The sequence below is a fragment of the Pygoscelis adeliae genome, unplaced genomic scaffold (genome assembly GCF_000699105.1).
Source record: "Pygoscelis adeliae isolate BGI_AS28 unplaced genomic scaffold, ASM69910v1 Scaffold91, whole genome shotgun sequence".
NCBI classification, from domain to species: Eukaryota; Metazoa; Chordata; class Aves; order Sphenisciformes; family Spheniscidae; genus Pygoscelis; species Pygoscelis adeliae.
Window position 1 is genome coordinate 3,456,918 of NW_008824196.1, and position 12,421 is coordinate 3,469,338.

The 12,421-nt window shown below is 35.5% G+C and overlaps 1 protein-coding gene across 1 annotated transcript in view; it reads right to left on the minus strand.

Moving 5' to 3' along the window:
• LOC103925977 (chromosome unknown open reading frame, human CXorf30) overlaps positions 1-12,421 on the minus strand; it is a 181,235-nt gene that overhangs the window by 95,271 nt on the left and 73,543 nt on the right. Inside the window, exons 7-8 of the mRNA XM_009334787.1 lie at positions 5,079-5,254; positions 2,674-2,781 (exon numbers count right to left, since the gene is read on the minus strand). Of these exons, the coding sequence (XP_009333062.1) occupies positions 2,674-2,781; positions 5,079-5,254 (284 nt within the window). The remainder of the gene's footprint in view (positions 1-2,673; positions 2,782-5,078; positions 5,255-12,421) is intronic.

Genomic DNA, 12,421 nt, shown 5'->3' on the forward strand with positions numbered 1-12,421 from the left:
CAGCAGAGAGTAGAGAAATTCCAGGACACTTTCACACAAGAACCTCAGATTCACTTGATAATTCCCATTTTTCACATTTACCATCTCTAGCCTTTACTTTTTTGTCTGGTCTCTTTCATACATAATACTTTGTCAAAGGGAAAACTATGTTGGAATATCTGAAATTTCAGTAAGTAACTATTTGACTGTTAGAGGTTCTTCAAGGGATCACATCCATTAAGAACCTCTGCCACCCCACACAGATTGACTACTGTGGTTATGCTAGAAAAAGTTGTTGTATATGACAGTAAATTCAAGTCCACTGTGAACATCATTTGACTGACTCATCTTCAATGACTTCGCTGTGGAGCCCATAACAGGATGGATAAATGAAGGTGGAGAATATCAAGGAGAAGGTTTCCTTGCTTAGAGGCGTATGCTAAAGGTTGTGTTAAATCTACCTTGACAGAAACAAAAAGCAGATCTGACTGTGATAAACCCAGAATGTTAGGGTGTATGAAGAAGGATTAAAAGATAAACTGTTAGAATTTGTTCTTTTCTCTTTCAAGAATTGGTTAGAAATTGATTCTAAGTGTATCAATGGCTTCTTGGCTCCTAATCCAGTTCCAAGTGATGTTTCAAGGACAGAAATTCTTAAATTCTTCAGATTGATAGCAAAAAGAATGTGGCAAGAACATAATGAAAAACATTATTCTTAGAAGGACATCACATATGATAATGCTTCTTCTGCATTCAAGGAAAAGGTGGTGGAATGGAAGTTAGTCTCTTAAAGAACTACAAAGCTTCACCAACCAGAAGTGCTTCAAACATTTTATGACATTTACAGTCCATGTCTCTGGGAACATAGCAAGGAAGTACACCCATTCAAAACAAAACAAATTGATACCTTTCTTAAATGGACAACACATAAATGTCTACCTGCATTGCCTTTACATATTCAGAATACATTAATGCAGCCAATTTACTTGGACTATCTCATCTTTTCAGCAGGTAGAGCAATTCTCAGTAATTTAACTATAACCTCAGTGCCATCATCGACTGCCATTGTCCAAAATTTTGCACTTCAAGAAGAGGACATTACGCTGATGATACAATAGAAATAAATTTCTGGGAAAAGGAGAGTGTTGAAGGAAATAACTGAACAAAAAGCAGGAGACTTTATGAAAAGAAGAATATGGCAGATAATGCAAACAAAAAAAAGGAAGAAGTTTGTCAGTTTTGTTATACTGTTTTATAATGTATATATAAAAAGATATATGAGACTACTGTTAATTTCCTGTTATACATTATTGTTGTTGCTGCTGTTGTTAATAATTAAACTAATAGTACTTCTCTGTTCTTCCACCACTATCTGCTGAGGGCAGATGTAGATGAGATCATTTATATATGCATAGGAATTACAACACGCATCTACTTGTAAAGTGGAAAGAAGTCTCATTTGAAAAAATAAAACATGGAATTCAATGCATTTGAGATGATAGATTTGACAGGCAAGCTTTGTAGTTAGTGGAGCTAATCCTTTCCAACATATGTTTTATTTGCAGTAGGAAGGATGACTTGCCATTCTCAGCCAGAAGACCACTTGTGCATGCAGTTCACAGGTAGTGCATGCTAGAGAAAATTACAAATGCCAGATAGTCTGAATGAAAAGCTTTTAAGTTATTTCTAACTCCTAACAGTGTCAGCCTACATAGTAGAGAAAAATTACGTTTTTCACTCCAGTCGGCCCCGAATTTTAAAGTAAAAACCGGGAAATGGACAGCCCTACTGATTTTCTTAGAAAAACATAGTAACAAAGGCATTGCCAGTTAACTCTGGTCTGTGCATCGTATACGAACAGTAGAACATATTCATTCACAAAAATTTAATCAGGCAAAATTTCGTGTTGCACTCTCTAACAACATTTTTTGTTCAGTCTGTAATGTATATTAATTATAGATTTAGTCAAAGATAAGATATACAAAAGTAAGTGGAATTTAGCTTTCAGAAGAGCAGTGTGTCCACAGAACCTGCTACTAAGCAGAGGTAATAGGTGGAAGAGTACTACTGAAATTCTGGCATTCTTGAAAGTCTTATCCTAAAAGTTTTTATTTCTGTCTTGAAAGTCAGAACTGAAAATTATCTATCGAAATGCAAGATGAAATTTTTCTGAAGGAAGACAAGAATTGGGTTCATTTCTGTCTGCTCTAAGTAGCTCATTTTCTTAACACTCGCAGTGTTCCAACCATGTCTAACCCCAGGATCTGCAGGACAGAAGTTGTATTACTTTGCCATTTCTTCAGAGGTTAAAAAAAATTGATAACTGGTGTACAAGCATCTGTAAAGCAGGTCTGTCAGATATATTCCTAGTTCAGAAAGAGAAATGAAACAGAAAATAAAAAAAACCTACAGAACTCTGTATTATGGATCTTTATGATTACATTCTGCAGTATTTTCAGAGTGATTTCTATCTAAAGACTTCAGAGGAAGTCTACATACAGGCTACAATTCCAGTTCAATTGTTTTTCTGCAAGGACAATTTCACCTATCTACACATATATCTATTAAAATTATCCGCAAAGTACTATAGTACATATACAGCACTATTCTGGCTTTTTGATGTAAACTCTTCATATGTTTTCCATGATATTTCAAACCAGTGACCAAGTTCAGCACTATGAACTACATACTTACTTTCCAAGCTCACATTCTATTTCAGGTAGACTAGTTGGCAGTGGTTTCTCCACAGTCAACTTCAGTGCATACCAAAACTCTCCAACCATATCTGACAGGAATATGACACTAAAAACAGACACATAAGCTTAATATGACACAGCTTTTGTGCAGACAATTAAAAATGTACAGATTAGAATTCAGGAAAAACCTAACGAGTTCAACACAGCGAGTTCTTTAATTACCTCCCAGTTTTCCTGTAACACTTCTTGCTGGTATCTGAATTCAACTACCAAAACTAATAATATTTACAATTACTAATGCAACAAAATCTCTTCTTCATCTTTCTTAACTTTTTAGCATAAAAAGTTGTTGGGTTTTTTTGTTCATGGGTTTTTTTTCAAAAATACAACTCAAAAGCATTTCAACTGCTAACTTACAAGAGTAAGCTTTAATTTCATTTCAATGTCACAGTATTTTCTTTCTAGCCATTTTGAACTCAAAGGACAAAGAAATAGAAATAGCATTCACTGATTTTAAAAAGGAAAATCTTTTCAAATCTAGTGATGAAAACTGAGGAATAGATATAGATACATTTACATGAGCATGACAAAGATATGCTTGAAAGAAATATTCAATATACTGTTTTGGTATATAATCAAATGTTGTCATGACTGAAAATTGCTTGCTGTTAGGTGAGATATGTACAGCAGTATATTTCTGTGACAGACATTCTAACACATTACTATCCTATTGCAGATTTCTTTTTCTATTTCTTAGTTTTTTGAGTAGCAGAGTCATAAGAACATTAAACCAAAGCACTGTAAGCATATAAAAACTTACATGAAATGCACTGCCCAAACCCGTGACCCACTAAGGACCGGTTCTTGTTCTAAATGATAGATAACTATGTCTGTTCCATGACTTTATGGTTCCAGACTATCCTCTGTGCCAACAGAGCCTTTAAAGTGAGCATAAAATAGCTTAGGAAAGAATCATCCATTTGAAAAGGTACACCTGCCATAAACAGTTTTATAACACTTCTTCCCAGCTGCTACCATAGCAAAGGAAACAGAGCATGACTTCAGAAAAAAAAGATAATAGTGTGGATGTAACGTGGAAGTACCTCTGTCCAGCTGTAATTGTAGTCCTTGGGAGCTATTGCAATTTAAAGCAACTATCAGACAGCTTTCTAGTACAGTACTGCATAATTGTATTGAATATGTACAGGCGTGCTTTATGTCATCTTTGCATATATTCCCCTAAGTCCCGGCTTACCAATTAGCTGAGCCCAAAGTTTTGCCAGTTAAAACAAACCTTTATTTTATTATTTGGAAATTCTGCACTTGAAAAACACCAGAAATATTATCTGGTATGCAAAAATGAGGTCTATTCTCATTCGCAGCTTCAGAATGCATAATTTCTACAAATTCCCACAGAAAAAAATATTTACTAGAGTGATAACAGTATTCATTTTTATAAAACAGTATTGCTTGAAAGCTGTATTGTACAATGATACCTGCCATTGTTCTGGTCTTTGGAAAAATCAGTACAAGCAAACCGAACGAAATTTTGAAATACATGGATTTTGGCTTTGTAAATATTTGGTCTTTGAACACAGGTCATCTGTCTCTGCCCTCCTCATAAACCACCATCCCACCTTCCTCCCCATCCCTGTATTTTTGCCAGTCAATTGATATCATTGAAAGACAGGGAACTGTTTTTCAATCAGCCCTTCAACTAAATAATGCTTTGCTAATCAAATTCCAGGAAAATAAGCTTTGCAGTTCTGCACTTTTCAGTTACTTGCTGAACTGGCTTAGCTGAAACTAAGACCAAGAGGTCATCTGTCTTTGTATTGCTAATTATCATACAAGCATGGCTGCCTTGGGATTTCCAAAGTAATGAAAAATTTGTAATTTAAAACCTCTCCGTATTCATTTAGTAGATCATTGTTAATTAATGGAAGATTCAGAAGCTAAATGGATTTATGTGAAGACTGTTAAAGGGTTCTTCACCTGGGTTTAGTTATGTTGTTATAGTTTCATTCCTTCTCAGAAGAAAAATGAAATCATGTTATTCCCTTTACGGAACTTACAAATTTACAAAACTAACAATTCATCTGAAGTTTTCAGAGGGGACTTCTAATATTAGGTAAATTTCTAAAACATCGTTCACTGAATTCTAGTGAACTAGAATAACTAGGGGTTATTCTACTGCCTGTCAGTCAGGTTTTTCCCCTCAGAGGAAAGCTGCTATTTGGGATACAATATATTTAAAGTTGGAATTTTTTTAAATTCCATTTATTACACGTTGTGGGTTTTTTTTAGGGTGATATCTACATCAAGTGACTGAGGTTTCAATGAAAGTAGTTCACTTATTAGTACAAGAGCCACAACCACAAGTATCAAAACTCTGCAACTTACCTTCCATCTGAAGTGCCAACAACAGCTGGGGAAAACTTTAGTTGATACAAAAATGTTTGTTTGGGCCTAAGAGTGAAAGCCGTTTGTCCACAAAGTGACTGATTCTCCAGCACCACACTCAGCTGGAGAATTTTATCTGCAGGATTAGTGATGGGAATATGAATTCCAATAGTATCCTAGAAAAAAACCACAAAACGAATTATGAGCCATTACACATAAAAGATCTTTCTCAAACAAGTGTAAGATGATTACTCATGATTTACACTTATGCAAACACAGGCTGCACCTTTGTTTGATGTGTGAACTAACCTAAAAAAGAGAAGTTGCAGCAAGAGACATTTCAGCCAATCTTCAAATTGTAAACTCTTTAATCCCATAAATAAGGAAAAGTTCAAGTCTTCCTGGCCAGTCTGCATTCTAACAAGCTGCTTCACCTTCCAAGATATGGCTGAGGCTTGCCAAAATACACCTTACAGGCAGATCTGCTGTAGTCCCAACCAGGTAAACCCTCCAAGCCATCTCCCAATAGCCATGCACAGACAGTTGAAAATGTCCACTTTGCAAACTGGCAAATGATTTAGGCTGAATTCTGCAGGATCTGTTCCTCTTAATTTTTAACTTACATCATAATACTTGACATTAAAACAACACCACCTCAATAAAAATTCCCTCTCTCGTTCCTTTTTGCCATTTCTCTTACTAGTGGTCTCCATATCTTTCTGTTTAAAGTCTATGAACACTTCAGGCAAGGACCATTTTCTCTTGACCATCTGGAAAACATAGCTACTATTAAAGACGCATATTAAATTCCAGTTACTATAATAAAAGGGAGCCAACCTATGGCCTGATTAGAGAAATATGCATACTTTACACATGGAACACCTTTGAGATGAGCAGGAATTGGGCACAGGCACCTCACTCTGCACAGCTCCTACATTGCGTTCTTGAGCAGCCCTTGAAACACTGCTATATTTCAGCAGTGTTCCAGTGACCCCCTTCTTCACTGTAAGGTTAAAAATAGTGTAAATCCATCCTACGTACCCTATGTGTGTAAATATCAATACACTATGAAACGAAAGACTTTAAACAGACAGGAAGGAATATATTAATGAAGTCCACCATCACAGTTCAAGATGCATACCTGCAGTTTAAAATACATATGTTCCATTCATATATGTCCATCTATATAAAATATGCAAAATCCAAAACCAAGTGTATGTATTTATTTCTCTGTATCTATATTTATCTCTATCCCTATTTTGGTCTCTTTCCTTTGCTCTAACCAAGCAGTTTATTTCAAAATGCAGGGTTTTTTTTTAACATATGGTGGTTTTGTTCTCACAGCAAAATTTTGCCATATACTTTTTTGTGAAAAGTAAATAATTCAAATTGCAATATGAAAGGAGAAAAAGATAAAATATCTATTAAAATTAATAATACACTAAAAACTGAACATGAAATACTTTACAACCCCACACACAGCTGCCTCACTCTGGTTTGAGCCTGCCTATGATTTGGTAAATTTCTATATATTTATATTTATAGAAAATGACTACTGGAACACACATAAAACACATTTAATGTTCTACAGATGGCAAGATTACACCAACAATTTAAATCATTCAAGTGCCTTGCATCAGTAAGATGGGATTTAAATTTGCCATAAAATATTTTAAAGCTCAGATTAATAGTTTTTACCAGTGTAAACAAATTTCTAAATCTATATACCATTTTATTGCTAAAGGCTTCATAACAATTTTATAGTAAAACATCTACATGCTGTGTTGAAGAAATACTTTTACAATCAAAGGAAATATTGGACTGCTTATTTAGGAAAAAAGCTGCAACTATCAAAGAAACCTTTGTCACCCTGTACACAAAGGAGATTTTATATTGCCAACATTAGCTTAATGTAAAAGAGTGTTCTCTTGCCAGTATAAAATTAATACCTAGGATTATGTATTTCCCTGGAATTTCCCAGGAATTTTCCCTGGAATTGCTGTAAACATTTCAAAGATCTGCTACTTCATAGATGGTAACAAGAGCAGATGTATATTTATCAACAGAATGTATATATATTGTACATTTCTAGGCCTTAATGGATTGTTATGGAGACATAGTACTAGGATAAATAACAAAATGCCCATGCAATTGCTAAGAGTATTATTTTTCCTGAAAGTACCATTTTATCAGAAAGAATGCAAAGGAGTAACATCATAGGCAAGTTCTAAACACATTTATAGTCATTAATTTAGATCCACATTTCAGTGTTGGTTTTTTATAAACATTTTGACAGGGGAAGAATGTAAAAGTTGAAAAAAGAAGAGAATTAATCTCATTCCTCAAACTGCTTCTTGTATCAAGACTGCCAGTGCCCAAGATATAGCCATTCTGGTGCAATATGTCATGTTTTTATTCCTTTAGAACTTGCTATGATCCACTTCTTGTCCAGTGGATGTCATTTAAAATAATCTAACATAAGGTAAAATAAAATAAAATGAAATGTAAATATGATATAACATTTATTCTCTGTGGAACTTGAAAAAACAATTGACTGCTTACACTTTATCCTACGCTAATAGCCTGAGCCTATGTATAGGTGTACTACTCTGTTATCAAGATTTTGCTTCAAAAGATGGTCACCATCATCAATTGATCTTTTGTGATATTATACCTTGAAATTTTTATTTACTGAAATATTTTCCTGACATATTTTATACCAACAATTTTCTCACCATCCCATTCTCTACATCCTTCTTTTAGCAACTGGACCTAAAGGATTTAAGTCCATAATATGTAATTTTACATTTTATTAATGTATACACTGCACTGAACGATCAACTAATCCTCCTCTAACTTCAACAAGGTAGGTTATAGGAAGATGGACACATTCTAAAATTACTGTGCATAACACTCCTCTGTGTTCAAACTTCAGTAATAATCCTATTTTAACCATCATCAGGTGTCAATGAAAGCGCTATCTGGCCAAAGTTTCTAAAAGACTAACTACACTTCTTAATGCTTTACAACAATTGTTTTCAATTAAAATCCAGTTTCATTAAGGAAATGACATTCACTCCGCATTTGTTTGCAGCTTTTACAGTCCATGGACCTTGAGGAGAAAGCATTTGTACTTGCTCCCGAGTTTGCCAGGCTATTGCTATAGAAGCAAATTTTCAAGTCACGTAAGTGGTAAGAAAGTTATTTTGATAGGCCTGGTGAAATAACACAGCAGAAATTCTTCCCTTTGTAGGTTCTTGTCCAAATCATAGTTCTTCTAGGCTGACAAGTAACAAGTGCCTTCTTTCTCTGTGCTGCACCTCATGACAAGCAGGAATGTTGCTTACTCAGATTGAACTTGCAATGGTGGCAATATTCTTAAAAAAATAGATCTTGGCCTTCTATCTTCCGTAGGCTCAAAATGATCAGGCTTTCAACGTCACCATCAGTGTGTTTATATGTCAGTAGTAGTTAAGCTAGAGTCTTCTGTTGTATCCTCATTATTTTTCACTTCCGCTTCTTGGAACAAAAGAGGCTCGAGTGAGGTGGTCAGCAGAGTTGATGACAGAATTTCAGGGCCATGCTGAACATAGTTCAGCCCAGTTTGGTCAAATTAGTTTTAGAAATCAGAGCCAGCTCTTGAACTGCTTGATGCAACGTGCCTCCAACACACACCTTACCTCACCACTTCTCCTCTCCACACACACTTCTAATCCAGACCCACATGTCCACACTCAGCTGGGCCTTTCTCGCATTGATCATTCAGACACATGGAAGTCCTAACCTCCTATGTCTTGAGGGGGTGAGTCCTTCCAGCTTCCTAGTCACTCATAAGTTAATGGAGCAGATCTTTGTGAAGTGAACCACCTCCCTCTCACCGTACAAGCTCTTTTTTTTTTTTCCCTCTCTGTGATGTAAACTAATTGCCACGATAACCCTCTCCTTTCCATGTAGGGTTATGATGACAGAGAATCACAGAATTGCCATTATCTTGATACTGTATTTTCCCATTTTACTTGGCATATTTTGCCTTACAAAATATCAGCTTGCAAAAAGGCACCAACTGTTCATCAACTGTTAAGTCTTTATCAGAACAGCAAATTGAACTACTCAAAACCTAGGACTAAACACTTTAAGCAAATTATATATTTGTAAAACTTGCTTAGTAAGGAATCCATTCTTATCACTATTACAGTACAAGAAACTAACTAGAAGAAAAAAATGTGCACAGGACATTTAATATCAGAGGCTAATAGTGCAATGAGCTTCAGGTGTAAATTTACATATAAATTTACATATAAAAATCGCACTGAATTGAATTTCTTTTAGCTGAAATGTGCATTAGTGCCTAAGTAATAATGCCCTAAGACAGAACACAGAGATGATTAGTTCATAAGTTATTACAATAATTCTAAGCTCACCGACTAAAAACTACACTGTTAACCTCCTAATAGGGACTAGATATTGTACCAAGCAAACAAACTGGTAAAACAATGTTTTGCAATAGAAGATTGCTAAAAATGTCTTTCTGAAATTGAAGGAAAGGAGGGGACTGCAAAAGCATTATATTCTGTGACTGAAGCTATCTATGATGTCCTCAGCTCCACCAAAAGAAATCATGCACAGAGAAACCCACACCAAAGTGATATTACAATAATTTGTAACACATATAGGAAAAGCTAATGAACTAAATAATATGCACCTATTTGAACTTCCATGCACCCCAGTTTTGTCCATCCGTATAATGTTTCTGGTTTGGTATAGATAGATAGATAGAAGAAGTTGTAGCAAAGACAAGTTGAATTACAAAAGAAATGCTATATTAAGATAATTATAAAAACCATACCTGACAAGTGGATACAGACTGACTCAAAGTCAAGTTAATATGCCAAATTCTCATAACTGAGAAGTAAGAACTATGCTTACATCTTAATGAATATTCCTTTGCATTTGAAATCAAGGCCACCTCTGAGTCCACGTAGACCGAAGCTCAATAATTCTACATCCTCCTGAGACCACAGGCAGATTTCCTTTTCAGATCCAGCAGTGTGCAATGAAGAAATTACCAATTACAGCTACTTTTTGCCAGCCTCTGTACTGAAGGTTGGCACTTCCAGTGATTAGCTCAGTTGCCTAAGCCACCGTGTACAGTAACCTGGCTTATCAAAGCTGAATCAGGTTAGAGAGCACCACTAAAAAAATGTAATAGTAGATTAATCTTTTCCATTACCACAGCCAATCTGGAAGGAGATATCTGCCACTGCATTAATGCAACAAAGTACCAAATTAATCTTCAGAGGATTTTACAGGAAAATCATTTACATCTACTTTGTCAACAACGTTTTTGGAAAGCATGACTCAGCAACTGACAGATTGCAATACAGCTCCTGTTCATCGTTCTTATAGGTCACTTTGCTGTGCAGATACATGTAATATAGGAGGTGCCAATGATGGAAAACATAGTTTGAATCAAATCAATAGATGTATTTACAGTCCTTGTTCAACAGGACTATTTTGGATGACTGACACTTCAGTAAATCCAGGCTGCATCTCTCAAAAAGAGACATTTCTCTTTTTTTCAGAATGTCCTATCTCCTTCGTAGACTGTCATATCCACAATGCCAGAACAAAATACTTAAGGTCAGTATCACTCAATAAAAGCACTAGAAAGTGCAACATTTCTAAGTTAGAAATGTACTGCTCTTAGATAATGAAGTCAAGAGAGCTATTGGTTACTACTGCATTTTCAGAGAGTCAGTTATGTCTCATGGAAAGGTAATATGCAATTCTTCTTCAAGCATGTCATGACACAGAGATACTTGCCCAAAATCAGCCTCAGCATAGTGACAATCGCCATTTGTAACCAGTCCTTTCTTTCAGGGAAGTCAAGGAGATGTAGAATATAGGATACTTTCAGTTTCCAAATAGCTTCTGATATATCAGGTAGACAATTAGCAAAACCTGTCTTTTCCAATCATGTCTCTCAGATCTAGACTAAATCTTAACCACAGAGATCTTTGTGAATGTCAGTCAGGTTAAGTATTTAAGCAAATCTTTGTCACTCTCTTATTTACCAAAGAAATGCACTATTATCCTCGGACTTTGAATGTATGCAGAACTAAAAAGTTTATTTCCTGAGGTAATTGTATCTACTCATATAATGCTACAACAAGCTGCAATTATTTTCTGCTGGTCTCACTGATTTGTTTTCAAGTGATATATGAAGTTACAATATAGTGCCATAAATTCAAAATTCCAGTAGATTAGGACAGACTTTGGAAGGCTTGGTGAGTGCTGATGATTTCTACATATTCATAACGAGGTTAGCGACTGAAGCAAACAGAATTACTTCCAGGAACTTATTCTAATAGCATTTAATTTACCCTATTAGACATGGAAACTGATACTTGGGCATACTGTCCTGGAATGAAAATTTGATGTGGTCAGGTTAGAAAGCTCCCTCTGGCATGAAACTACAAACATGATAAAGACTGCGTCAGTGAAATGCTGAGGTATCAGCTTGCTCAGAACTGATCAGGAACAGGCAGTGACCAGCACTGCCCATATTCCAGTGCTTCCAAGACTTTCAGAAATACTTGGTAAAAATAAACTTACAACCACCTATCAGAACCTAATGCTACTATGGTAGAATAGCAGTAATGACTAATTATTACAATACTTCCATCAGCTTTAATGACTCCTGCTACACATGTGGAAGCAAATATTCTACTATGTGCCTCTACTCCCAGCTCATGCTGTATGAGCTAACTAAAAGTACTTCTTTACTTTTTAAAACTAGTAGCCAACTCTGATAATATTTCATTTTATTGAATTTTTATGACCATACCAATGAGATAATTTACATCTCAGCTACACCACCTACCATCAAGTTACTCAATCAGCAGAGGTAAAATGCTAATTAATTTGACTGTCTTAGGTCTTGCACCTACTGTAACTCTCTTATTCTGTAGGTCTGAAAAGAGATTTTTAAGGAAGCATGTTTCTTTGCAATTTAAAAGACTGATACGATAATTACCACTGGCACAAAACGTATAGAGGTAGAGATAATTCTAGAACAAAACTGAAATTGTCAGGGTTTGTACTGAGAATAACTTTTCCTCCTGAATTTTCCAAGAGTAGAAAATTACAAAAGTCCATATCGACAGGTAAAATGCCTTGGTGTCGTTGTTTAACCCCAGCCGGCAACTAAGCACCACACGGCTGCTCGCTCACTCCCTTCACAGTGGGATGGGGGAGAGAATTGGAAGGGTAAAAGTGAGAAAACTCACGGGCTGAGATAAAGACAGTTTAATAGATAAAAAAAAGCCACGCACGCAAGCAAA